The following is a 23508-nucleotide window of genomic DNA, read 5'->3' as shown; positions in this document are numbered from 1 at the left end:
TTGTGGTAAACACGAGCGTCATCTTTGATCCTGCAGTATCAGTGGTTTGCCGGCCGCATAAACACGATGCGTTCAAGGGAAATTTAAAACATTTTTTGCGTCTGTGACTACAAAATATGTATCGTTCATAAGTTAAATTTTGATTGGCAGCAGCACTATCTGCGGCACACCGTAGAATTTTTTATTTTTGGAAATAGAGTAAGACCAAAATGAACTGCTTGAAAGGTGCGATATGGATCTGCGTAAATAAATTTTTACTTTTCAGTAAATTAAACTGATGACAACTTTTAGCCAATTTATACGTTTTATACTTGCACACACTCCGCAAAAGAAACAGTCTTAATTGTCATAAGTCACCGGTCGAAAATCATTGTATAACATTATATTGTTGTGTAATGAATCCTTAATGCGATATACCGCACTGTAATTAAACGATGCAACGGCTGCATTTAAAACTGAATTCATTTTATCTTCCTGTATCTGTACTTCTGCTTTATGGGTCTGTTGCAGTAAACTATGCTTTTATTGTCTCCAGGAATGAGAAATTGCACCGTTTTCCCATACCGGTATCTTTTTGTCGTGTTGGCATTCTTCGGCTCATTCCATCTGTATGCTTTAAGCGTCAACCTTAGTGTCGCCATCGTGGCCATGGTCAACCACACCAGTATAGACCGAGCAGAACGCGCGAGCGCCACCCAGCATCTGAACGGAACAGTTTGTCCTGCTACTACAGAAATTCTGCGTGAGAAAACAATGGTAAGAATTGCAATTAGTCTGTTGAGCACAATCAACTCCCCACGTGTATAACGCCGACAACTGTCGCACAACGTTCGCTTTGAGTGTATGGTAAAACGGATGCCGTTCCTTTTTTGCAAGGTCAGCAACACTTTCTTTACGTCATTTTGACGTTAATTTTCGTAGGACACAAAGTTGGAAATTTCGGTGAAACATTTATTGCGCAAAATAAATATGGCAATAAGCAAACTTAGAAAACAGATACTTACACTTGCAATATATAATGCTCCCAAGGTCATGCACGGTACTTTGTAGCCGAATGGAAATTTTAACTGGGATGGCCCGGTTCAAGGAATGGTTTTGGGGTCATTCTTCTACGGATATGTGTTTACATGTTGCCTGGGAGGATGGCTAGGACATCGTTTTGGTGGAAAGTATATTTTTGGACCAAGTGTGTTGATTGGTGCCGTTTTGACGCTGTTGGCCCCCTTAGCAGCCCGAACACACTATGGAGCGCTGATCGCTACACGTGCGATTCAAGGAGTTGTCAATGTACGTACGTATGTAGCCGCTCAACAGCAAACGCATAGTGTTGTATGTACTGTTCATAATTATAGCAGCAGTACATTAACTGAACAAAGCGTTCTGGAAGAACTACACACAATACCGACTTATGTTTATGCTAGGGAGTGTGCTACCCTGCCTTACAATCTATGGCAAGCAAATGGACGCCCTCCAATGAAAGAACGAAGATTGTGGGTTTCCTTACTGCCGGACAACCTTTTGGCATGGTAAATAATTTCCGAGCCTCTCCTTGTCCATATAGTGATTAATTATTAGTTATTACGAAAATTACGAAGTTCACTGTTCATCGTATCGTCCAGACACTGCAGTTTGTGTTAACGCTAACGTATACACGCGGTACCAGGTCATAAAAATGTGAGTACGGTAGAGGTAGAATGACCAGTCCTGTAGGAATTACAATATGCATCTTCACTTTGTAGATCCGTATCCTTGCGTAAACTTCGTGATCAACTTCTCATACATTAGTAAACTACAAAGATGCTAATACCGGTAATAGGCAAATTTTTGTAAAATAAACCGATGTGCACAGCTGCAATAAATTGTTATCATTATCCTAGGTGGTGACGCTAGCCCTATCTGGATATTTAGCAAGCAACTGGGGATGGGCCAGCATATTTTATCTTTTTGGCAGTACGGGGTGCATATGGTTTGCCCTTTGGGTGCTCCTGGTCTACGAATGCCCTTCCACTCATCCACATATTTCCAAAGAGGAGCTGCAGCTGTTTCTCGACGTCACCAAGCCATCACCGGATGAAAAGAATGCAAGATTTCCGTGGCGAAAAGCACTGACGTCTCGTCCGTTCATCGCAGTGATGTTATGTCATTTTGTCTTCTCTTGGACCTTCTTTACACTGATGACCAATTTACCGACGTATCTGAACAATGTACTGCATTTTGATATGGAATCCAACGGTCTCTTATCCGCCTCGCCGTATTTATCCTCCATCGTCTTGACGCAGATCGCATCCTTTATATCAGACTGGGTGCAACAAAAAGGTTACGCATCAACGACTGTGGTGCGAAAGGTCAGCCACGTAACTGGATTAGTTATTCCATCAGTTTGTCTGGTGGGTGTGGGGTTTACCTGCAACACGTATCTCGCAATGATTTTACTCAACGTGGGAGTCGGTCTGGGCGGTGCCTCGTTCGTGGCGATTGGTGCAAACTTTATCGACCTTTCACCTCAGTATTCAGGAATTCTGAGAGGGATTTCGCAGACACCGGCGATGCTGACGGGTTTCATTACGCCTTACGTTGTGGGGGTGGTTACCGGTGGCCCAAACGGACAGATTATGGAAAATTGGCGGATAGTGTTTTATATCAGCGCCGCTATGGGAATTTTCGGAGCAATAATGTACTGCCTTTTTGGATCGGGAGAAGAGCAGAACTGGGAAGAAAAACGCCGTGCTCGCACCAGAGGACAAGAACATCGCGATGTTAACGATCGTTAATCGTCATATTAAATAACTAATTGTGCATTTTCAGTAGGAATACTGCGTGGAGGTATCAATCAAACTTTGTCTTCTGTCTTTTATTAATGCTTTTTCTGGCAAGATTGCAATCCTAACATTACATATATTTGCCGACTGCAAAGTTAAATCGAGCATGCTTATATTTCCCTAGTGGAAAATTTTATCTGCGTTTGAGCTTCCATTTTAGCGGTTTTACTCAATTCTGCGAGGACGAGTTCAGCCAGAATGTTTGCATTTCCCCTCTTCCCTGTTTGAAAAGAAAATTTATAGTTTTTTAGTAATTGCTGTTTTGCTATCACAGATCCTACAGTAAACTCATACTTTCAGCGAGGTTAGTCCGCGTTGTTTTACAACGAATTCCGGGCATTTCTGAATACTTTCTGCAGTGGAAGCCGAAAGGTGGATGCGGGAAGGTTTGCTGCTTGTCGATATTCGTGACGCAACATTAACACTGTCTCCGAATCTACAAAATATTCACGTGTTAGCTGCAGTGGAGTGTTTTAAATGCAGATTTGTCATACATACAAACAGTATCGAGGACATTTATGCCCTATCACTCCGGCGGCGCATGGACCTATAGATTTCGTTAGTCATCAGGTGACGCAAAGCATTATTAAAATTCAAAGGTCATAGTATTAATTACTCTGCGTACCGGTATGTGCGCCAGCCATGAACTGTAATAAACCGTCGCTGCGTGTCTGGGAAAACGAAATTCGGAAAGACAGTGCCATTCGGCAAATTTCCACCGCATGTTCGTACTTCCCAGTATCACTTTGTCCACTGAAAACCTGTTAAGCAAAGCCTTTCACAACAAATTTTTTCCATTAATCTCAGTCGGGCTGTAAACGGGCGTGTATACCATGTACTGGTCTTCCACGGTTTCCACTTTGTAGACATTAAAATTAGGCACAATTTTATCAAACTTTACAAATAAACTACTGATGACGCTGAAGGTTTGCAGTGGACTGTGGGTGGATACGAAATGCAGGAATCCCCATATATGACTAAAGAATATTGTGGAAGACGAAAACACCTCTGGTGTAATTTTGCTGCCTGAATATAGTTGATCCAGAATCCACCTGTAAACATATCCTACTTTATACATATCACGGAAATACCACACGCCCGGTCGGCCCATTTGAATCTAAATGCAGAGATACCGGCACAAAACATGACGGTACTGCATATATTTTTTTAGGACTATACCTGCTGTACACGAGTACATATTGTACATACATACCTGGGCAGCACTTCTAGCAGTAATTCATCGCAGATCGCTCTCTCCTTAGCCAGTGCCGCACTACGTTCCTGCACCTGCTTTTCCAGTTGCGCCGCGTATGTTTCCATCCGCGCCAAGATATTCACTAACAAGCCATCACCTTTGATTTTACAGATACGGCGGAAGCGATCTCGGATAACCTTCGTCGTTGGATGCAGTTTCGGATTTACATTACTAGAACATGACGTAACCAGTTTTTGCAGACTAGTTTGTGTCTCTGTCGGCGGAGCACTGGTGTCCGCGGCTAATAGTGTTTCCTCAATAATGCGACCCAGGCGCACAATATCGCCGCTGGCATCCATTAGGGCCCGCTCCTCACTGGCTCTCAGATTCATAGATGACACCGCCCACCGGTCACTTTCGTCCATGAGATTGCCGTGCTTGTCGATAGCGATCAGATTGTGGGCCGGTCCCACGAGATCAACGAAACCCAGTTGGGAAATGAGCAGAGTAAACCGCGTGTCAATTAAACAAACGGATGGCAAAAGTGAACCGTGGCGCTTTAGAGGACTGTCATGGATGTAGCATAGTCCCTGCAAATAAGGATGTTTAACTTTCTGCGCAATGCCGAGACATCGTACTTGGTTATAACGAGCGTGAAAAGATGTTAAAGTCTGAACATTACAAATTCTGTTCTTTAATGAATGGTTTGAGAATACGCAGTGGGGCACTTTACTTAAGTTACCTCGATAAGGTCATTGATAAGCGAACACCTTAGCTCCCAATCGGAATACTGATTCGTATCCAGCAACACATTGACAAGACTCCCTCGGGAACAGAATTTTTCCAAGAAGTATACCCGCTCATTCTGCAGGCACACCCCCAGAAAGGGCACAATGTTGGGATGCGACGCTTGCATAATCTGTTAAACCGAACGTACTGGTAATTGTCACAAACAACCGGTTATTGCGAGATTACAAACGCTTCCTACGCGTCGCATTATGCTTACTTGCATCAGTAATTTTTTGTCATTGCGCTTGTCCAACACCTTCCGACCATGCTTTCGCAGATAAATGTGCACGCCTACCGGTTCGCCTTTGTACCGATAATCTGGTTTCTCGTAATGATGATGCATCGAATTATTCAACTGTAAAAAGAAACACCCTCGCATCATCGAATCCTGCTAATCAAAACAAATACTGGAACGAAATTATCGGGTAGCGTCACCTTTTTGCTGGATTTGAAAGAGGCGGATGACACACTGACGCCGGTAGCCGGCTCGAGAAGAGTAGCGTCCAGTGACCAAATGTTACTTTTAATCTGCTGTTCGCGACTCAAACGCCTATAAACAGTGCAACGACGTCTTACAGATTTTTTAACTTTTTATAAATGAAACATACACATAAACTTGTAAAATTACTTGAAAAGAAGCCAGAAGAACACGGCCAGAACAGCCAGTGCTGCGATGACCGATGGAAGCGTTCGCGTAAGAATATTGTCGGCTGCAATTTAAATTGCCGCTTCAGTTACATTTAACGCAGAAGTACTTATAGTCTTTTAACTACAACACTCGAGCCACCTGGTTTGCATTTAGTTCCAAGATATCCACATATGGGTTCGTTTCGAGGCGGTGGCCCGCCACCAAAGTCCAGTACCATGCCGTCGTCGTTGTCCATCTTTTTCAAGTAGGGTTCATAATAAATCACTGTCTGAAAGAGTGGCTCAGCAATTTAATTGCTTACTTTGTCTTTATAATTTAGACATTAATATACTCTCATGTTTTAGCCTACGTGTATATAGTTAATATACTCTTATGTTTTAGCTATATACTCTTATGTTTTAGCCTACGTGTATATAGTTTACTTGTCGAACATTAAAAATTTCTCTCCGATCCTGTTCTTTGACAAACTTTAGATTTCTTAAGGGAAATGGCCCGGTACATGGTTCCGAATTCGTGCAAATGCACGAAAACTTTCACTTTCGCGCACTCCCAAAAGCATTTTTGTTGCGGGTTATGACATTCTGTAGCTAGACGATTTGTATACACTGACGTGAAAACCGTTTGTGCGCGCAACATCCGGTTCGGCAGTCATGGCTGTTAGCGAATTCCAAAAAAGTTTACAGGCCAAGAAGATCGTTGTTACGCCGATCCAAACTTCCCCCGAGTAAAAAAACTTGCAAAAAAATCTTAGCTAAACGTTAGTAGACGGCTAAAATTGACACGCCTCTTTTCACCTAACGGTAGTTACACGTTAAACTAACGTCTTTCCTACAAGCTGTTTTACTCGTGTCCATGATTTTTTAATTTTAAAATGAATTTTAAAATTTTTGAATTTCTTTTAAAAACTAGAAAAGATTCATTATAAGAAAAGAAAAGATTTCATTTTAAAAACTAAAAAAGATGCAAGAACAGTCAACTGGTGTAGAAACGTTCTTCGTGGTTATGTGCATTTACGTGCAAAATTTTAAGGAGATCGGTCCATAATGAGACTTCTGGTACACCTAAATGCATTCTAACAGCCATAACTTGAGAACCGGATGTTGCGCGCACAAACGGTTTTCAAGCCAGTGTATACAATCATTTGGCTACAGAATATCATAAAACAAGAGAAAAAGAGTTGGGGAGTGCGCGAAGTGATAGATTTCGTGCATGTACTCGACTTTGGTACCATGTACCGGCCACTTCCTTAGGCGGAATGTGGAAAGGTCATCTCTGTCTCCTCTACTATCTCGTTTCCACTTGTCTGATTATACTGTAGTTCAATTTTTACAGTCTGTATCTGTTATATAATAGCATAATTGACTAGCTCGCTTTTCGGCCTTCACAATTACTGTATAAGCTCGCAATGCGCCTAAATCTCCACTTTTCAATTTATTTGCACGCTGTTGTTTAACAAAGCGAAAAGGTAATTTATTCGCTACAAGAATTCATGTGATCTATCATCAACTACATACGCTATTTACGCTACTTACTCAAAGACGGTTTCAAATAAAAAATATAAATTGTTAAAAGTTTTTTCTGGGCGACAACACACTTACTTCGAAGAGTTTGCTGGTGACATTTAGATCCAAAATACAGTGGCGAGATCGGCGCTGCCCTCCGTTGTCAATATACAATGCTCCGAAACCGGTTGTATTATACCGTTTTCGCAGCATGTGATTCGCTACAGAAGCTCCACCAAATGCTTCCTTTCCACTTCCACTTTTGTAAATCTCCAACAACGTCTGGTAAAAGCGTTTTATTATTCGTTTCTTCTTAAAATTCACTTTTGGGTCATCACCGACTTACTTGCACATACACATCAAATGCCTGATATGCGGCGATATTGAAATCACTTGGCTGCAAAGCAAAGAAGCTACATAATCGAAGCACCATTAGGAATTTTCACGCATAAGAGCCATAAACCAAGTGACAGTAAATTACTTTCACCAGGGACATTTTTCTGGTCCAAATTCAAAGAATTCTCATATTTTGCAGAAATTTAGTTTATACCCATAGTATAATTAAAAACATAATTTAAGGTGCTGAGGCTCAAGGGCGTGGCCAAAAAATTAAACTGAATACCATAATACCACATACTATTGCAATGCACCAGTGCAGTACCAGTACAGGCTGCTCACGTCATATTAAACTGTTTACTATTTTTTTTCCGAAGGGTATGTATAAATGCGAATGCTTAAAAAATTAACATCATCTGCAAAGCTCAACAGGAAGTCGCCGGGCATAATAGTATCAAAAACTAAATACCGGTACGAGTGTAGTAGTATTGCAGCTGAGAGGTACGGGACGGCAAAACTTTATGTGGACCGCATTGTGTTTCTAAAATTTGTTAAATAGCAAACAAATGTTGTCTGTTATTCGCTCTAAGTACTGGTACGCGGGACAGAAATCCTGAAACAATAGGAATCAGCTGTGCATGAAAATGTGCAGTACTATTGCACCTGCAGTCGGCTTTTGTAAATTTGTTGTGATTGACAGTGCCTTATTAACCTCTGCAGATAATATTATTTTTTTACTAACCGTACAGTTAGGTAAAAGAGGAGGTTTTTCTGAATTATTATTACGTAAAGTAATGTACGAGTGCTTCACTAGTGCATTGCAATAGTACAGAGTAGTATTTAGTATTATGGTATTCACTTAAATTTTTTGGCCACGCCCTTGAGCCTCAGTACCGAAAATTATTATTTTTAATTATGTTCTGAGTATGTACTAAATTTCTGCAAAAAAATGGACTTTTTTTTATATTTGACCCGGAAAATGTGCCCTGGTCAGTTAAATGCATCAAACATAAGGGTAAGACTTCTGACGGCTGTCTTGAGAAGGTTTGAGAAGGTTGCAGTAAAGTTATATAAAAAATAATGGAATACCGATAAACCGTCATTACATACTGCACTCTGCAATTTGACTTACATTATCGTCGCCCGATCCAAAGGAGATGTTATATTTTTCAGCGTTTACTTGTTTCATGGAATTCAAAGTCATGAGATTCTGTGTCGCATTTTTTCTTGGACAGGGTTGAATGCTGAACAGGTTGCGAAGAGCTTGAAAAGCGTTCTATAAATATACAACACATACTATACATTGTATAGTTTTCCGAAATAAATCAGTGCGATATATTAACTTGTGGCACATGTCACCCCGTCAAAAGAAACAGGATTGCAAAAATCAAAACAAAAATCAACTAATTTATGACAAGTTAAACCACCTCGTCCTGGTCATCGTGCATTTCCCAGGTAAGGTTCCCACTGACCGCTGCTCCCGGTGTGGCTGTAACTGTTATAAAAGCCTAGTAACAAATTAAACATAGCTGTTATGTACTTAATTACATAGCAGCTATGTTTAATAATTGTAATTATCTCTAGGCTTATAAGCCTAGTTACAAACTTACAGTTATTAAACAAACATAGCTTGAATTTTCCGCATTGGCTGCTTACCATACGTACTGTAGATATACATCATGCATCCACGTTAAAGGTTTTTTTAATTTGTAGTGTTTCGTTAGCTTTATCCGGAACGAAGAAATCAGAAAGTGTCCTGTTAAAATAGAGACTCTAATTCAAAAGTATACTTACGTACTCGCCGGTATCCATTTGCAACTCACGAGCAGCCAGCTGAAACAGTAGCCAAAAACAGCTAAGGCAGATGTGTTTTGTATAATGTTCATATTAAAGGAATTTCAAAACATACCATGAATTTTCGCACATTCACTGGATGCATGGACAAAACAATTACTGAAATATGAAAATTAAATTGATATTATATTACCATTGGCGTGTTATTACGAACTCGAACAGTTTGCATATGCTATAGGTAAAAGTAGAGCTACGATAAGTAATTATTATTGTACTAGTATGTGTTACCGTGGTATTGATACTGTTTTATGATTCGCGGTGGTCTTTGATTCACTTGTCACATACTTCTTGCGTAGGTTTTTACGGTGAGAAGCAGAGATTTAGGCGCGAAGGCTTTATCCAAACGCACTCCATGATAACCGAATTGTACCGGTGACCCCACCATGGCCGTCTGGGTTTTCATTGTCCCAATGAGTTCATAATAGCTGGGCAACCCGCTCATATCATAAATGACGCCAGCATTGGTCCAGTTAAAGCGATCGAAAAAAGCCAGCATGGTATCGACGATCACGGAGACCTGGATGCTGGAAAACGTCACGTAACTGGGATAAGCATCCCGGTCACGTGTATCGGGGTAACTAAAAGCGCTATAACGGCAGAGAATTAGGCGCCATAAATAGGGCTTCACACGTACCATTAAACGCTGGCATAACAAATTGTAGCTTACGTGGCTGCCATGAAAACATCCCACTCTGTAAAACGCAGGCTTCCGGTTTACGTACTATGCATATAACTCTAATTGATGCTTCGATCGCTAATTATTTTATGTTTATCACATGATATTCTACAAAAGCGGGAAGAAAACCAGCCTCATTATTGCTTGGAAATGGAATCGATATCTTTGCATAACGAATGACGTTTTACCTTTAAATTTAGAGATGATCGTAGCGACAACGTAGCTAGTACTTATAACTTATTAGTACTGCGCTGAGGTTGCGAATTTCTTAAAGTAAGAAGCAATATCCTGTGGCTGTACAAACGAATCCTATGCTTTCAGTAAAATTCTTCGTTGCAGAATGATTTAGATCCGCAGATAGGCAGCTCCTTTATGAAAAATACTCGCTCGAATTTGAAAAAGTATAAGATAATAAAAATTTCTTTAATTTATTATGATAAGGCAGCATTTAGCGTATGCAACAATACAAGATTTTTTAAAATCCCTATTTGCAAATTGTAATATGCCCTTATTCGTGCTTTCAGTGAAAGCACTGTTTCACTTGTTTTGTTTAGGCAAAGATTGGTACATCTTTTGCAGTTTATTTGAAACAAGTAATATGTATGTACAAGTATTTTTGTCGTGATTACCTCCAGCCAAAGAACCAACAATTAAGGAATCCCCACATCCTGCAAAAAAATCCAAACAAAAAAATCTACCTGGGCTGCAAGACCGTGCTTAGGTACTCGTATTGGAGCAATTAGTTTAACCAGCAATTGGAGCAATTAGTTCGATCTGTAACACACGATTAAATTCCTCTTTACGAAAATCTGTAGCTCTGTACGCTTTATGGATTAAGACACAGTTCTACAACGAAGTTGAATTTGCTAAATTTAGACATATGCTAAACAAACAATTTTACCTGATGTAATCAAGGTCATTATATTGTCATCGTCCCAAGCTCTTTTGTAGTAGTAGTCTGCAACCATGTTCGCGTTGGCTTCGGCATCTTTACAGTCTGTGGCGTTTGCTATCTCCAGGATTACTTGACTGCATGTTAAATTTAAATTCTTGGACGTAGAAAATAGCCCGTTATTAAATTCACTGATGGCCACATCCAAACCAGCAGCAGTATGCCGTGTACCACTGCCTCTTCCAAAAACATTTCCGAAACCGTATGTAACGAAAGTGATATTCAAGCTGGATGCCAGGCCGGCAAACCACAGCAACCACAAACAGCAGAAAGACGTTACCGGTAGATTAGCATTTTTCACAAAAAAGAACATAATGTCATATCTTTCTTTTTTAACTATACAAAGTCGTGATGCAATGTGAGCAGTTCTTAATGCCTCTTGCTAGAAGTACAGAAGTTTTTCTAAACAACAAAATAATCTACAAGGAAAAGCTTAGAGAGGAAAGGACATGTGAAGATTTAGAAATTTGTAGAGCATGCCGTGAGAATCTGAATGTGCGTAATACGCATCCACGCACGAGACCTGAAATCCTAGAGTAGACTGATAAAGGTATCCATGCCCTAATTGACTTCCAATGGGTTGTACTAATCTGGCTACTTTCCCGGCACACCATCCTGCGGAATTCTACGATCGATCCCCAGACGACACTATATTTCGAAGCTCAGGATCGTGATTCAATATTGAAGGTAACTGTCATTATTATGAAGTTACAATAACAGTCACGCCTCAATATCGTTCTGTTTACAAAGTATAGAAACCTTCGAATTAACGGGAAAGTAATTTAATCACCTACGCGACTAAAAATACAAGTGCACTATGCATTTTTAAACGAAAGGATCGGAGAACCGAAAAATAAGAAGTACGTATAGATATATACAGATGTATCAAACAGAAAATTAATAAATATCGTTGAGCGGCTCCAGAAAAGATAGAGTTCACAGTAGTCGGATTTAGTTTTGATATACAATAAATGGCAAAAGGTCACGTGCATGCAGAATTCAGCAGAAACTCCCACTTACATGTAGTTGCAAAAATTTTAATCAACACAGTACATACCACCGATGGTGGCAATTATTACCTAATATCCAATTTTACTTGTAATACGAGTACTCGTTAAGTCATAATAGATGCACGTGTGTAAACAAAATACAGAATAATTTACAAAGCACTGCATACAGCCTAGCTATAAAAAATTATTTTGAAGAAAACATTCACAGGAAGCATGTTCAAAGATGGTTTAGAGCAGTCTTCTGGAAATGTAGTTAAATGGAAATGTACGAATACTTTTACTAATGCAAGCCTCGGTGCAATCACAATTATCGGGTGAAAAAATGTAAGGATTTATTCAACTGTCCTGCTTAAAACTGAGCATTTTATTTTTTTTCTTGATATCCGCGTAGTGGAGGTGGTCAAAATCTCCTTCGATGCTAACAATAACTCAGTCAATCAAATCCTAGAAATTCTTGTATAAAACTTCGTTACCTTGCACCATTAATAATTACAATAATTGCGACCGACCGGAGTGACTGGTATTGTATACTACTCGTACATAATATCTATATATCTATATATACAAAGTATATACGCAACAGCTCTATGAACACCGATCACGGTACGAACTCATAATCATTGTACACTATAATCACCGTATGTGCTGACAGATTCGTCAAGTGACTGACTATACACGCACGCTTGATGCATAATAATTTTTATTGTGGTAGTTTCGATTACGTTTTGCCCATAATTCATTTCCAAACCTCGAATACATAACGCAACGTAATACTGGAAACATACAGATAAAATTAGTACCTGTCCTTGTTTAAACCATACGGTAGCGAAATAAATACACAGTACTTGGGAGGTCACACGATTTAATTACCTTGTTTACCCTTCGACGACAATGTCAAATTCAATCTTAAACACAGATGATAAGCATCCATAATCCGTTGTTCTATAATGGGTCTGCACCCAGGATGATTTCCGATTACCACCGGTCGGACAATGCAACAATCCAGGTCGCATATTTCTGCACGGAACAATCTCCGATAAGCGATAAGGTATAGATATGCACAATGGGGAACGGATAAACAATCATGCGTTAATCATGAAGTATCCCCTATTCCGCTCAACACTGAGCAAGACAATAATATAAAAGGGCGAACTTGCAGTATCGTCTTTTTCAAATCGGTTCGTCCACCAGGGCAATGTCGTCCTTACGAAAATGTTTCTTATTCAAGTGCGCGATGCAGCCAAGCGATTGTTTGAACGCCATTTGTACGTACTTTCACATTTCACTACTTTACTTTTGCGATGACTGGATAATTACTCATAATCCATCGGATAACCAATTACATAATTATTCTGTTTGTTCCAGATTCCTTACTAATATTACCGTCAGCGGTACTCTCTTTGGGTTAGGTGATGCGCTACAGCAAAACATCGAAATCCATGTCCAAAAGAACAAAAAGCCGTTCGATTGGGCACGAACAGGTATGGAGTAATTACTCTTTACCAAATTTTCCGTTTCTAAATGCGTATTTACATTTTTTTTAATTTTATATTATTTAAAACGTTAAATAGTCCTCCTTGATCTTGACTGGGAATATCAATTCAATATAAATAAGGAATTTATTACTAATTTTATATTTTCCGATTGCCTAGAGTAGCTAAGCAGCTTGGAAGTAACCAAAGATACTGCCACTATTTTACTTATGTACTTACTCTTGTTTTACATGGTTGTAATTAGAGTAAACACAAGATATAAATAATTTATATGCGACGTGGTTTTTTGGCACGGGTTGTTCACTCCTTCAAATGCGTGAATTAACTAACGATGCAGTTTTTTTTCCAAAGTGTTTTCAGTTCTTCCGGTCAGTTTAGCAGACGCCCGTTTCACTACTTCGTGGTAAACGTGGCCAGTCCAGCTGAATGTCTAATACGGTGAGATCTAGTCTACTACTAGTAATTTGGTTTTATACATTGCATATTTTTATTACCTGAAATAAGAACTATACTTACTTACAGTTAACAGTAGTTTTGCAAATCGTACTAATTATAATACAGCAAATTCTTGCTGTGACCTTTCGGTAGGCTAAATATCTGCTTTACCTGTTGAGCGTGGCTTTAGTTATAGCACCGCAGCAAATGAGCCATACCTTTAGCTAAAGTGATATCATCGTATTTATTGTATTAGTGATGTTAGTGATATACGCCTGTTCAAAAAATATAGGTCTGTACTCAGTAGTAAAACTGCCGTTCCAAGATAAGGTCATATGACGTGAATGCTTAAATTAACGTTATATGCAACTGCGAATACACGGATAGTATTAAATGGGAGTAACGGAACACCGTTCCACGGAATGCCTGTTTTGTAACGCATAAAATTAACGTGATGACACAGTTTATACGTACAGCAATACTGCATTAATGATCACGAGACACTTGCTTGAGATACATTCAGTTGTTACGTATACTGTGTAAAAGTAACCACGTGCCTATGATAATTTGCTATCATCGGCTTTCTGGCCTTGAATTTCAACATGATTTGCATTCTGAACACATGATTGACTTGTTGTACAAAAAAAGGTGTAATTTATTTATTGTATCATACAGGCCGAATGGCAGCAACCGGCATGTTCGTTATGGGTCCACTATCCCACCATTGGTTCCGCTTCCTCGACCGGATGTGGCCTTTGCGCAATGGGATAACGATCGCCAAGAAAGTGGCCATGGATCAACTGGGATCCGGCCCGGCATTCCAGTTCGCCTTTTTCTGGAGTAAGTAATTTTGAACTTTGAAACAGTACATACATGTACATAGTCATACTATTTAATTTGCATCCAGTCATACATTTTCTTCTTATTCATGTAACTAAATGCCTGCACAATTTCACAGGCATGGGGACACTGGAACGAAAGAAATGGAAAGAAATCACACACGAGTTTAAGTCGAAATTCGCCTATGTCTTCGCCGCTGACTGTATGGTGTGGGTGCCCCTGCAGTCATTGAATTTCTACTTTGTCCAACCTCAACACAGGATTCTCTTCATCAGTTGTGTATTTGTGTTGTGGAACACCATTCTTTCCTACTTCAAGCACTCGGTACGTAATTAATGAAACTGCATGCGCACATATAAATATTACATTGTGGAACTGTGCAATTAATGTTCAACTCTAAAATAGGACCTCCCGGTACAAGCAGCGCGGGAAATCAAAGCAATTCAGCGGTCAGCTTCCACACACGCCTTGCCTATGCTGTAATACACCATCCAACAGAAACCGCTCGATGCTCATTTTATCCAGATTGTTGTGATTATTTGCTTAGCAGTATTACTATTACAAAATAAATGTACTTATGCTCGCATAAACGACTGGTGTTTTGCTTGCCTCTAATTACTAATATTATAATGCTTCGAGAATCGAGATGTTGTTTTTTGTCTGCCGATGCATGTCATGAATGTCACTCAATTAAGAATTCCAGACCGCAAATCTTTATAGCTGATTGTTAATATTTTGTTTTGCCGTACATCGGTCGAATTTTGTATCAACAGCATGCATGTATTGTACATAAAATTATATGGAAAATCATGTGTGATATAATTTTTGGTAAAACCTTCAATTAGCCTAATAAATTATTACAACACATAATTTTACGATATTACGAGGTATCGATAACAAAAAATTTATAATACAAGAATAACTTATAGAACACTTTATTAATAATACCAGAGCCGTTATATCTATTATCTATACTTATTTCTTTACGTCTCCCTCAAAGCGGTAACAACCACCAAGCACCAAGGATACCGGCGTTTTGGCGCGCTGAATTGCCAAAACCGCACCGCTGCATTACATCTCGTTGGTGTGGTTTAACCACAGACCATGGTTTAACTATTAATTTCAAAACTCAAGGTACACGAGTATTTGTCGCAGATTTTCTATAAAAGTGAAAGATTTGTACTGAATACACAGCTCAGCCGATTACAGAAATGGGCGGCCTAATCACGCAGAACATTTCGTCTAAGTTAGCCGAAGCTGGTGCTGTTCCCATGACCGAGGCCGCGTTCCCGCGTTGGATGTCGATGCTTTAACTGCATGTCGTATTCCGACGTCAATTTTTGCAAACGTAAATAATAATTATTTCATAATGTAATTTGCAAACGTTTTTTCCAAAATGCGAAAGTCTACTTTATATCTTTTGTTTCTCCGAAAGTACATTTCTACGAGAATTTTTTTAGTTTTGCTTCTGCGTCAAGGCTTGATCTCTAGAAGATTGTTTTTAATCTTGTTCCTGCGTCGACGATTGATCTCCAAGAGAGTATTTCTTATTTTACTTCTGCGTCGGCGTTTGATCTCTAGGAGGTTGTTTCTAATTCTGCTTCTGCGGCGACGCTTGACGTGAAAACAGAAAGCATTGAATTTACAGTTTATTTACTGCTTCATGAATTGAGGATTGCACATACTGACTCAGCAGTTTGCAGTTTGCTGCAAACCGCCTGTTTACTGTTTGCTTGTTTTCAACTACAGTTCACCAAATTCCAGTATTATCAACTTGGTGTATCACCGAGTCTTCACATTTTTCCGAATTTGAATTATTTTGATTTGAATTATTTATCTCGCTGGGGTATAACACTGTTGCTGTGAGGTCCAGAACATTTTTCCACTCTGATTCTGGAGTCCTAAATTGGTCCGTTGTTATCCGTCAACAATGGACGAAGTGGAATCTGGAGATTCGGATCCCAATGAGTTAGAGGGCGAAAACCCTGAAGAGGAAGAAGAAGATCTCGAAGAGGAACCCGAACCCGCCCCAGTGGTCGTGACACCCCCCGCCGCTAAAAAGAAAAAGAAAAAAGGGACGGGGAAGTCCAAGCGCAAGAGCAAAAAGTCCTCCGCCAAGCAGACTAAAGTGGCCAAGACCTCGCATCCTTCCAGTGCGCAGTTGGAGGGCGAAACGGACGATCTGGAGCTGTCGTACACGGACGGGGATGGCGGCGAGCGTAGTGGCAAGAAACGAGAAATCCCCAAACCAACGATGAATATCATGATGCATCATCCCTTCCCCTTTAAAAATCCGGATTATATTCTCAAGGTACTGACTGATCCTCGGAACTGATCTTGGAATTTTTTGATTTCACCAGCACAGATTATGCACACGAAAAAGATAGTCGGATGTTAATGAATGTTGGTACTGCAGGTGTACCAGTTTATTAATCTGCCAAGTAATTAATTAATAATAATAGTAGTACATAATTATGGTTGAGACTTGAGTTGATGTTGTTTTGGTTTTTGTAACAGCGCAGAGCCATCGATGAAGATAAATCTCCATATCGGCTGCTGAAGCACATTATCGCCCAGGAGAAAGCGGAATGGGGAGATGTGCCGTCGCATCCCTCCTGTAAGTTGCAAATGCATTATCGGAAGACGATCCCGTGAAGACGATGGGCGTAAGGTTTGACGAAATGGTAGTTTACCAGCAGATTACCATTAGCAAAACTAGCAGTTAAATCGTTACTTTTTTTCCTACCAGTAAGTTCGGTATAAATTCTGAGTTTTGCAGCAGGTTTAATAGATTTCGGCGCACTGGCGGCGCATTTTGCGTTTTTACCCATTGCGCGAACATCAGTAACATTAATTTTTCGATAACATGCTGTAGTTCGAAAATTTTTTTCAAGTTGGTTTATTTAAGTTGCCTAATTCTTGTTGGGCAACTTGTTGCTGTGAGGAATTCATCAGTACAATGGAAGTCAAAATTGTCTTACATTCGGTCCGGGACCGAATGACCAATAAAAATAAATGGCCAGGACCAAATGACCAACAAACAGAAAACGCGCAAGAATACGAACACTTGTTCCTGGCGCATTTCCCAACGAAAATCATCAAGCGATATCTCAAACGAAAGACAAAAAGATTTCAAGAATTTCGATACCAAACATGTCATCCTTTATGAGATCTAAGAGAAAATCGAGCCATTTTAGTTTGTCGTAGAAAAAGCACAAGATTTCTGTGTGAAAACTGAAACCAAACCGCGGATGCAAATCCTATGCTATGTCTACGAGAAACTTTAGATGCCTGGATTATCTTTTAGATCTTATAAAGAACACCTTGTTTGGTATCAAAATGCTTGAAATTTTCTCCTCATTCGTTTGAGATATTGGTCGATGGTTTTCGTTGGGAAATGCGTAAGGTGCAAGTGTAAATGTCAGCAGGCCGATGGCCAGTCAAAAATTTGGCTGTTTGAGTACAGAAAAGTGCTTGGTTGCGCGAGTTTTGTGATTACATAAGTGTAAGACAATTTTGGCGTCCATTGTAGTTGCTAGTTGTAGTCGTGTGTATTGTGTAAGGAAATTTCAAAAAGCCTATTACGGTTAATGATAATCTGTTTAGAAGATTGATTGAACCGGAAGTTGTTGCGAAAAATGTGGCTATTGGGGATGTAAATATTTTGAATTTTGGGGCATTCTTAGTAGTTTCATCGCGGTAAACAGGTAACCAATAAACCTGCTGTTTTACATACGTTGATACACAGCATAGGAATTTAAACCTGGCCGAACACAGCAGAGTTTGCCGATAGCGAGGCCGATCTTTCGTCTGTTTTGTAAACTTGGTAGTTGGTGGCGCTTAGTGTTTACACAATTGTGGTTGTTTTGTCGTAGATTGGACTATCCGAGCGCCTCCGCGGCTGAAGCCCGCGAAGCGATACTCCGACATTTCTGGTTTGGAAGTAAGTTGCGCACCCTCAGTATTGCTTGCAATTACTATTAGGAATCAATTTTGGTGGAAATTATTATCGTTTGGTAGCGTTTCGTAGCGTATGAGATTTTGACCGTGGCATTTGATTTGGTGCGTTTTTATCAGGCGAAATACATCGATCCAGAAACCAAACTACATTACGCGGACGCTGAGGAGTTTGAAGTATGCCGCTCACTGACCAGGGATCTGGTGCAGAGTTATTTACGACTACGAGGATTTGTAGACATAATCGGCTGACCGGCGAACGCCAATTGTCTACTGAATTCTGTAAACTGCCAAAATTCGTTTGTGTTTCATTTAAGAAATAAGATGCGCATCGTCCATCGATAGACTCCTGTTTGTTTGTTTTGCATTTTTGTTTTGTATCGACGCAAACCAGTTCTGTTTTCAGTGTTTTGTACAGAAATCAGTATAATTTGGGGATAAATATATTGAAGATTTGTTTTGTGCAGTAGAGTAGTTGTTAATGCTGCAAACTTACCTAATTATGATTAATATACAACTACTTACTGTAAATGCTCACTACTGACTATTCGGTGAGCGAACCATAATCTGTTGAAAAAATCAATCATCGAAATCGAGACATTCGGCAGTTTAACATGCTAATATTTGGATTTTGGGCATTACAGCTATCATTACTCGTAGCTGTTATAGTCCTGAACTGGTATCTGCCTTTCAGGAAGCCTAAAGCTGACCGGATTGGCAGCAGTTAATCGTCATGGATCTTCTGGTTCTCATTGCTAATAATTCTGGCGTCAAGTTAACATCTCGCCTTTGGCATTTGGCTGACTTTTGTTGAGTAACATTAGCCTTAAGAAAATTCCGAATGATGAATAGAAAGTTAGCACAGTGCAATGTGACAAAGAAACACATACCTACGTACATAGTTCAGTAATTTAAGAACGCATTCCTTTTCGAAAAGGTTTCGGTGGAAGCCGCAGATGATAACAGCAGTATTGCGGGTGTCGGTGATATTTATCGAACAATGCCTGAATCTGGCTTCTTAGCGTCCTTCCACCGTGCTGGCACTATCATTACACTCGCATATGGTTTCCTGATCTTTGCTTCGTATGCGTGTACTCCTGTTACTGTATTCGACAATGACGGCAACGCGTCTCATATCACTGACGTTTCCGCAGGAAATTTGACCAGCACTTCAGAAGATGCTGGTGCTATTTTAACGCTGATGACAGAAACACCCCTTATAATTATGACACCGGTCGTCTTTCGGGAAAAACAGTCTGACCACCGTGCACCTATTGTATCGCAAGCGGAGGTTCGAGTAGACGGGAAGTAAAGAATAATCCTTGTTTCAACTGGGCATCCAGATTTACTGCTAATTTGTACGTATGTGCTTGCTGGATGGTATATCGTATAGATATAGTGACATACTTTGAACTGAAATGCTGTACATTTGTGATTTGTGTAAGCGTTAGGAGCGGATTATGCGAATTTCTTTTTAAAAAACCATAATTTTCGCCATCGCTGGCAGTTCTTTCGACAACAAAACGAAATCATCGAAATATCATGATAACTTTGGTAGCTTTAATAGCTGATGACTAATGCCAGTACCTATCTTCCTCTTTTCAAACTTCAAAATGGACCAAGTACAGTTTGAACAGCGAAGCTTTTAGTAATAAATCGGAATCATAAAGCTTAATAACAACATAATAAAATTACATCACAAATTACCCATTAGACTAGTCAAGATTCGTAGGAGTTTGATATGTAGCAGTGTGATAGACTAGCAATATCTGCCACCGGGCTTGATAGCACAATACTTTTCACGCCACAATGGAACGACGCCGTCCGTCAAACAAAATAAAACCTCTTGGCAGTCATAAACATTCTGAAATGTAGGAATCCTTTCAATGGAGCAACAATATCTTTGTAAATATGAGATAAAACGACCATATAACGCCGCATGACGAACATTCACGGTTTGCTCTTCTCCCGATCCGTTCGCGCCACTTCGGCGCGCTCCTCCACATCGAAGGAGGCCACGTTGCGCATGGCTGCAATCAGCTGGATGACACTGATACCGGCTTTGACAACTGCCACCGGAGTGCACAAAATGGCTAGGGTGGTAAATAATCCCGGACCCCATCCAAAGAATATTCCCGGGCCACTGGTGAAGTGCAGCATGTACAACGCGGCGTAGAATACTTCGTTTCCAGCACACATCCAAAATAACACCGTGCGAGAGCTACAACAGGCAGACAAAACATTTAGGAGAGCCAATCGAAAGCTGTCACTTGCAAGCAAGTCTAGAAACATCACAAATGCAATCAACGATAAATACTTTTAACAATCCAAGTCTGCTTAAAAACGCCTCCTCATTAACCCATTATGTAACCGAAAATCACAAATTACACTTGATGTCCAATTTAATATCCAACTGCTTCTTTAAATCTGGAATCTACCCACCTTGTAATAAAATCTCTTTCATTTTTACGTAACTTGTACAAGCTAAAAGCAATTTACACTTGCAACTGAAAACCAATAATCCTGTAATAATGGTATGCGAGCGATATATAACAAATTTCGAAAACAATTTTAATAACACAAAATAATGATGACGATGTGCCAGAAAACGAAGAAGAGACACAAATGCTGCAAAATACGATTATTAAATCATTTATGATCGTAATTCCGTTTAATCCACGATTCCCCGCTACGTTTAACCAGCATTCAGGTTTTCAACTGCGTGCCCTTCTCCACCAATTACATGCGCCATCTATCGATTTCACATTGAAATGACAGTTTCTTAGCCCTCTGCTAAGTATTAAGTATAAACCAGTTTCCAACTCGGCTCACCTGTAATAGATCCTCAAGAGCGGGTGCGCCGCGAGATCAATAATCTTGTGCGAGACGGTCCCCTTCAGCATGGCGCTGTACATGTGGATCCAGTGACTGGTGATATCCAGCGCCACAATACTCTGGAACAGCACCATCCACTTGGGATAGAAATGGCCCAGCACCATAATCAGACAGTTGGTGGCGCAGCGATCCGTCAGCATGTCCAGGAGAGCGCCCACCCGACTGGTCTGCTTCAGGTAGCGCGCCGCGTAGCCGTCGAGAGCGTCGGCCAGGGCGCTGGCCATGTACCACCAAAAGGCCAGGTACGGACTGAAGGGCATGTAGTAGAAGCTGATGAGGGCGGCTATCACGCGGAAATACCCGATGAGATTCGGGACGAAGAGGAAGATGTCGCGCGGGGCCTCCTTGGCGCCCGGGATTAAAAAGGGATTGTGCGCGTTCCCGGGCATGTCTTTGAGATCACGGACGTAGGTCGGAGTGGCCATTATGGAAGGAGAATTAACGGATCCGGGGAATCAACGAAAAAACCTACAACAGCACAAAATCACGATCAAACTCAAGCTCGGAGAAATTATATCGCAGATATGACTTTTCTGATTCACGTGTGACCACTAACCACTGCCTAATGGCCCTAATCTCTGCAATACAGACCACGCGGATTCCTCAGATTTTCAGCTTTCTGTAGCAAATTCCTAATATTTTTCTTGTAGCATTTAAACAACAACGACAAGAGATTTTATACCAAATGCCTGATAAACACACGACCAAGCTGACGCGTCCCGGATGTTTAGCGTGGCCCATGAGCACAGAAATAATCGATTTCCCAATATGAATGAAATGGATTCATTGGACTGACGGCAACCGGAAACGGCTGCTGTGCACGCCGCACGGTGCATCCGCGCGACAATGCACCCGGCATCTCTGCAATCGTTTCGAATTTTCGATTTGGGTTTTATGATTCCTTGACCTTCTTTCAATAATATGGTACGGTAAACCGTAACACTTAACTTTTTCCAAAACAATGAATAAGTTTGTGAATAAACCATTCGGTTATGATACATCAACGTAACCCAGCAGAAGAGCCTGAAATTTCATGGACCGTTATAACTACTGTACCTTCACCAATACACAATAAGAAACGTCGAAAAAGCACTTTCTATTATCAATTATTAAAATAGATTACCCCAAATATTCCCGATAAGATACTGCTCTCTTAAAAGTTAAAATTATAATGTTTTGTTTAAATTCAGAAAAACGGTGTCCAACTGTAGATTGTAGATAGTAATGCCACTAATGCGCAATGTACAGTTACGTGCCGCAGTGCCGCAGTTAAATTACCACTTTTTATTATTTTCTAAGCGTTCCGGACGGAACAAACACAAATACAATAATACCAATCGCACCAGAGGTTCCGCTAGGAGGTCAAAAGTTGAAAAAAAATTAAAAATATACAAAATAAAAATACGATATCAGGATGCCGTATCCGGCAAAGGTCGAATAAACCAAAAAATTAATAACAGATCCAAACGCCACCCACAAAATCCCTGTATGGTTGCAAACGGCATTGAAGTGAGTAAACACTCTGAATGGTAGTAGTGACTAATTTTGAAATATTGCTCATAATACGCTGAAAAATGTCAAGCGTAAGTTGATGCATAAAAATTACACTCACAATTTTTATAATTTCCCCAACATCGGAATAGAAATAATTTATTCCAAATCGCCCATCAAATCACAGAATAAATAGAATGGTTAAAATTCCCGCAATAGTAAATAAAAAATACCATTATGTTCCTCCAAAATTCGGCATTCCAAAGAATTTTTGCGATAAAGTTGGAAAATATTTTAATCCCAAAAAACAAGGAAAAATGGATAAATTTATAAACAATAAATGCCCAAGGGGAAAAATCGCAGTAACAAAGAGGTCACATGACGGCAACAGACTGAAAAGAGATCAATATTCAATACGCCCAACCTTGCTCTAGGTCCGCCCCTTTCTGTCTACTCTCAGAAAGCGCGCGCAAATTTACCAACCCGCCGAGCATCCTGATTGGTTGAATGCTGAAGTAAAGTCGATGAACACGCTGCGAGACGGGCGTTCCCATACTGCGCCAACGTTGAAAGCGTGAACGCTGCCAGTCGGCGAAAATCTAGCACAAGCTTGGA

The 23508-nt window shown here is 40.2% G+C and overlaps 6 protein-coding genes across 9 annotated transcripts; 3 read left to right on the top strand and 3 right to left on the bottom strand.

The window, feature by feature from the left end:
- Nucleotides 1-127: 127 nt before the first annotated feature.
- Nucleotides 128-2771, top strand: LOC129588303 (sialin-like). Its single transcript, XM_055482469.1, has 5 exons — nt 128-225; nt 536-756; nt 1051-1287; nt 1422-1526; nt 1878-2771. The coding sequence occupies exons 1-5, from the start codon at nt 210-212 to the stop codon at nt 2769-2771; spliced, it is 1473 nt and encodes a 490-aa protein (XP_055338444.1). The 5' UTR covers nt 128-209.
- A 128-nt stretch (nt 2772-2899) lies between these two features.
- On the bottom strand, nt 2900-8994 carry LOC129588433 (atrial natriuretic peptide receptor 1-like). Its single transcript, XM_055482636.1, has 16 exons — nt 8947-8994; nt 8718-8798; nt 8423-8566; nt 7301-7351; nt 7051-7236; nt 5591-5720; nt 5432-5513; nt 5239-5353; nt 5021-5158; nt 4757-4933; nt 4033-4604; nt 3652-3871; nt 3445-3580; nt 3318-3366; nt 3114-3255; nt 2900-3039 (listed from the first exon to the last, which is right to left on the bottom strand). Exons 1-16 carry the CDS (start codon nt 8947-8949, stop codon nt 2989-2991), a joined length of 2277 nt encoding a protein of 758 aa, XP_055338611.1. The 5' UTR covers nt 8950-8994; the 3' UTR covers nt 2900-2988.
- A 427-nt stretch (nt 8995-9421) lies between these two features.
- LOC129588302 (uncharacterized) lies at nt 9422-11195 on the bottom strand. Its single transcript, XM_055482467.1, has 4 exons — nt 10722-11195; nt 10450-10488; nt 9812-9836; nt 9422-9731 (listed from the first exon to the last, which is right to left on the bottom strand). Exons 1-4 carry the CDS (start codon nt 11083-11085, stop codon nt 9422-9424), a joined length of 738 nt encoding a protein of 245 aa, XP_055338442.1. The 5' UTR covers nt 11086-11195.
- Nucleotides 11196-12958: 1763 nt separating this feature from the next.
- Nucleotides 12959-15360, top strand: LOC129588349 (mpv17-like protein 2). Its single transcript, XM_055482530.1, has 5 exons — nt 12959-13047; nt 13148-13263; nt 14386-14550; nt 14669-14874; nt 14956-15360. The coding sequence occupies exons 1-5, from the start codon at nt 12995-12997 to the stop codon at nt 15031-15033; spliced, it is 618 nt and encodes a 205-aa protein (XP_055338505.1). The 5' UTR covers nt 12959-12994; the 3' UTR covers nt 15034-15360.
- Nucleotides 15361-15848: 488 nt separating this feature from the next.
- Nucleotides 15849-18964, top strand: LOC129588366 (INO80 complex subunit C-like). The gene is made up of 4 exons (XM_055482551.1): nt 15849-16861; nt 17068-17167; nt 18426-18493; nt 18628-18964. Exons 1-4 carry the CDS (start codon nt 16481-16483, stop codon nt 18757-18759), a joined length of 681 nt encoding a protein of 226 aa, XP_055338526.1. The 5' UTR covers nt 15849-16480; the 3' UTR covers nt 18760-18964.
- Nucleotides 18965-20050: 1086 nt separating this feature from the next.
- On the bottom strand, nt 20051-23499 carry LOC129588470 (CDP-diacylglycerol--inositol 3-phosphatidyltransferase-like). 4 transcript variants are annotated; one of them, XM_055482684.1, is made up of 3 exons: nt 23127-23499; nt 21340-21870; nt 20051-20728 (listed from the first exon to the last, which is right to left on the bottom strand). In XM_055482684.1, the coding sequence occupies exons 2-3, from the start codon at nt 21825-21827 to the stop codon at nt 20458-20460; spliced, it is 759 nt and encodes a 252-aa protein (XP_055338659.1). In that variant the 5' UTR covers nt 21828-21870; nt 23127-23499; the 3' UTR covers nt 20051-20457. The 4 variants fall into 4 exon arrangements, with proteins under 4 accessions (XP_055338659.1, XP_055338657.1, XP_055338660.1 ...); XM_055482682.1 differs by having other exon boundaries at nt 23015-23488; XM_055482685.1 differs by lacking the exon at nt 23127-23499 and adding an exon at nt 22085-22602.
- Between the last annotated feature and the right edge of the window lie 9 nt (nt 23500-23508).

Source organism: Paramacrobiotus metropolitanus, unplaced genomic scaffold (genome assembly GCF_019649055.1).
Source record: "Paramacrobiotus metropolitanus isolate TYO unplaced genomic scaffold, Prichtersi_v1.0 Parri_scaffold0000029, whole genome shotgun sequence".
Classification (NCBI taxonomy): domain Eukaryota; kingdom Metazoa; phylum Tardigrada; class Eutardigrada; order Parachela; family Macrobiotidae; genus Paramacrobiotus; species Paramacrobiotus metropolitanus.
Note: the sequence above shows the minus strand (reverse complement) of the source record. Positions and strands in the feature narration are given on the sequence as shown.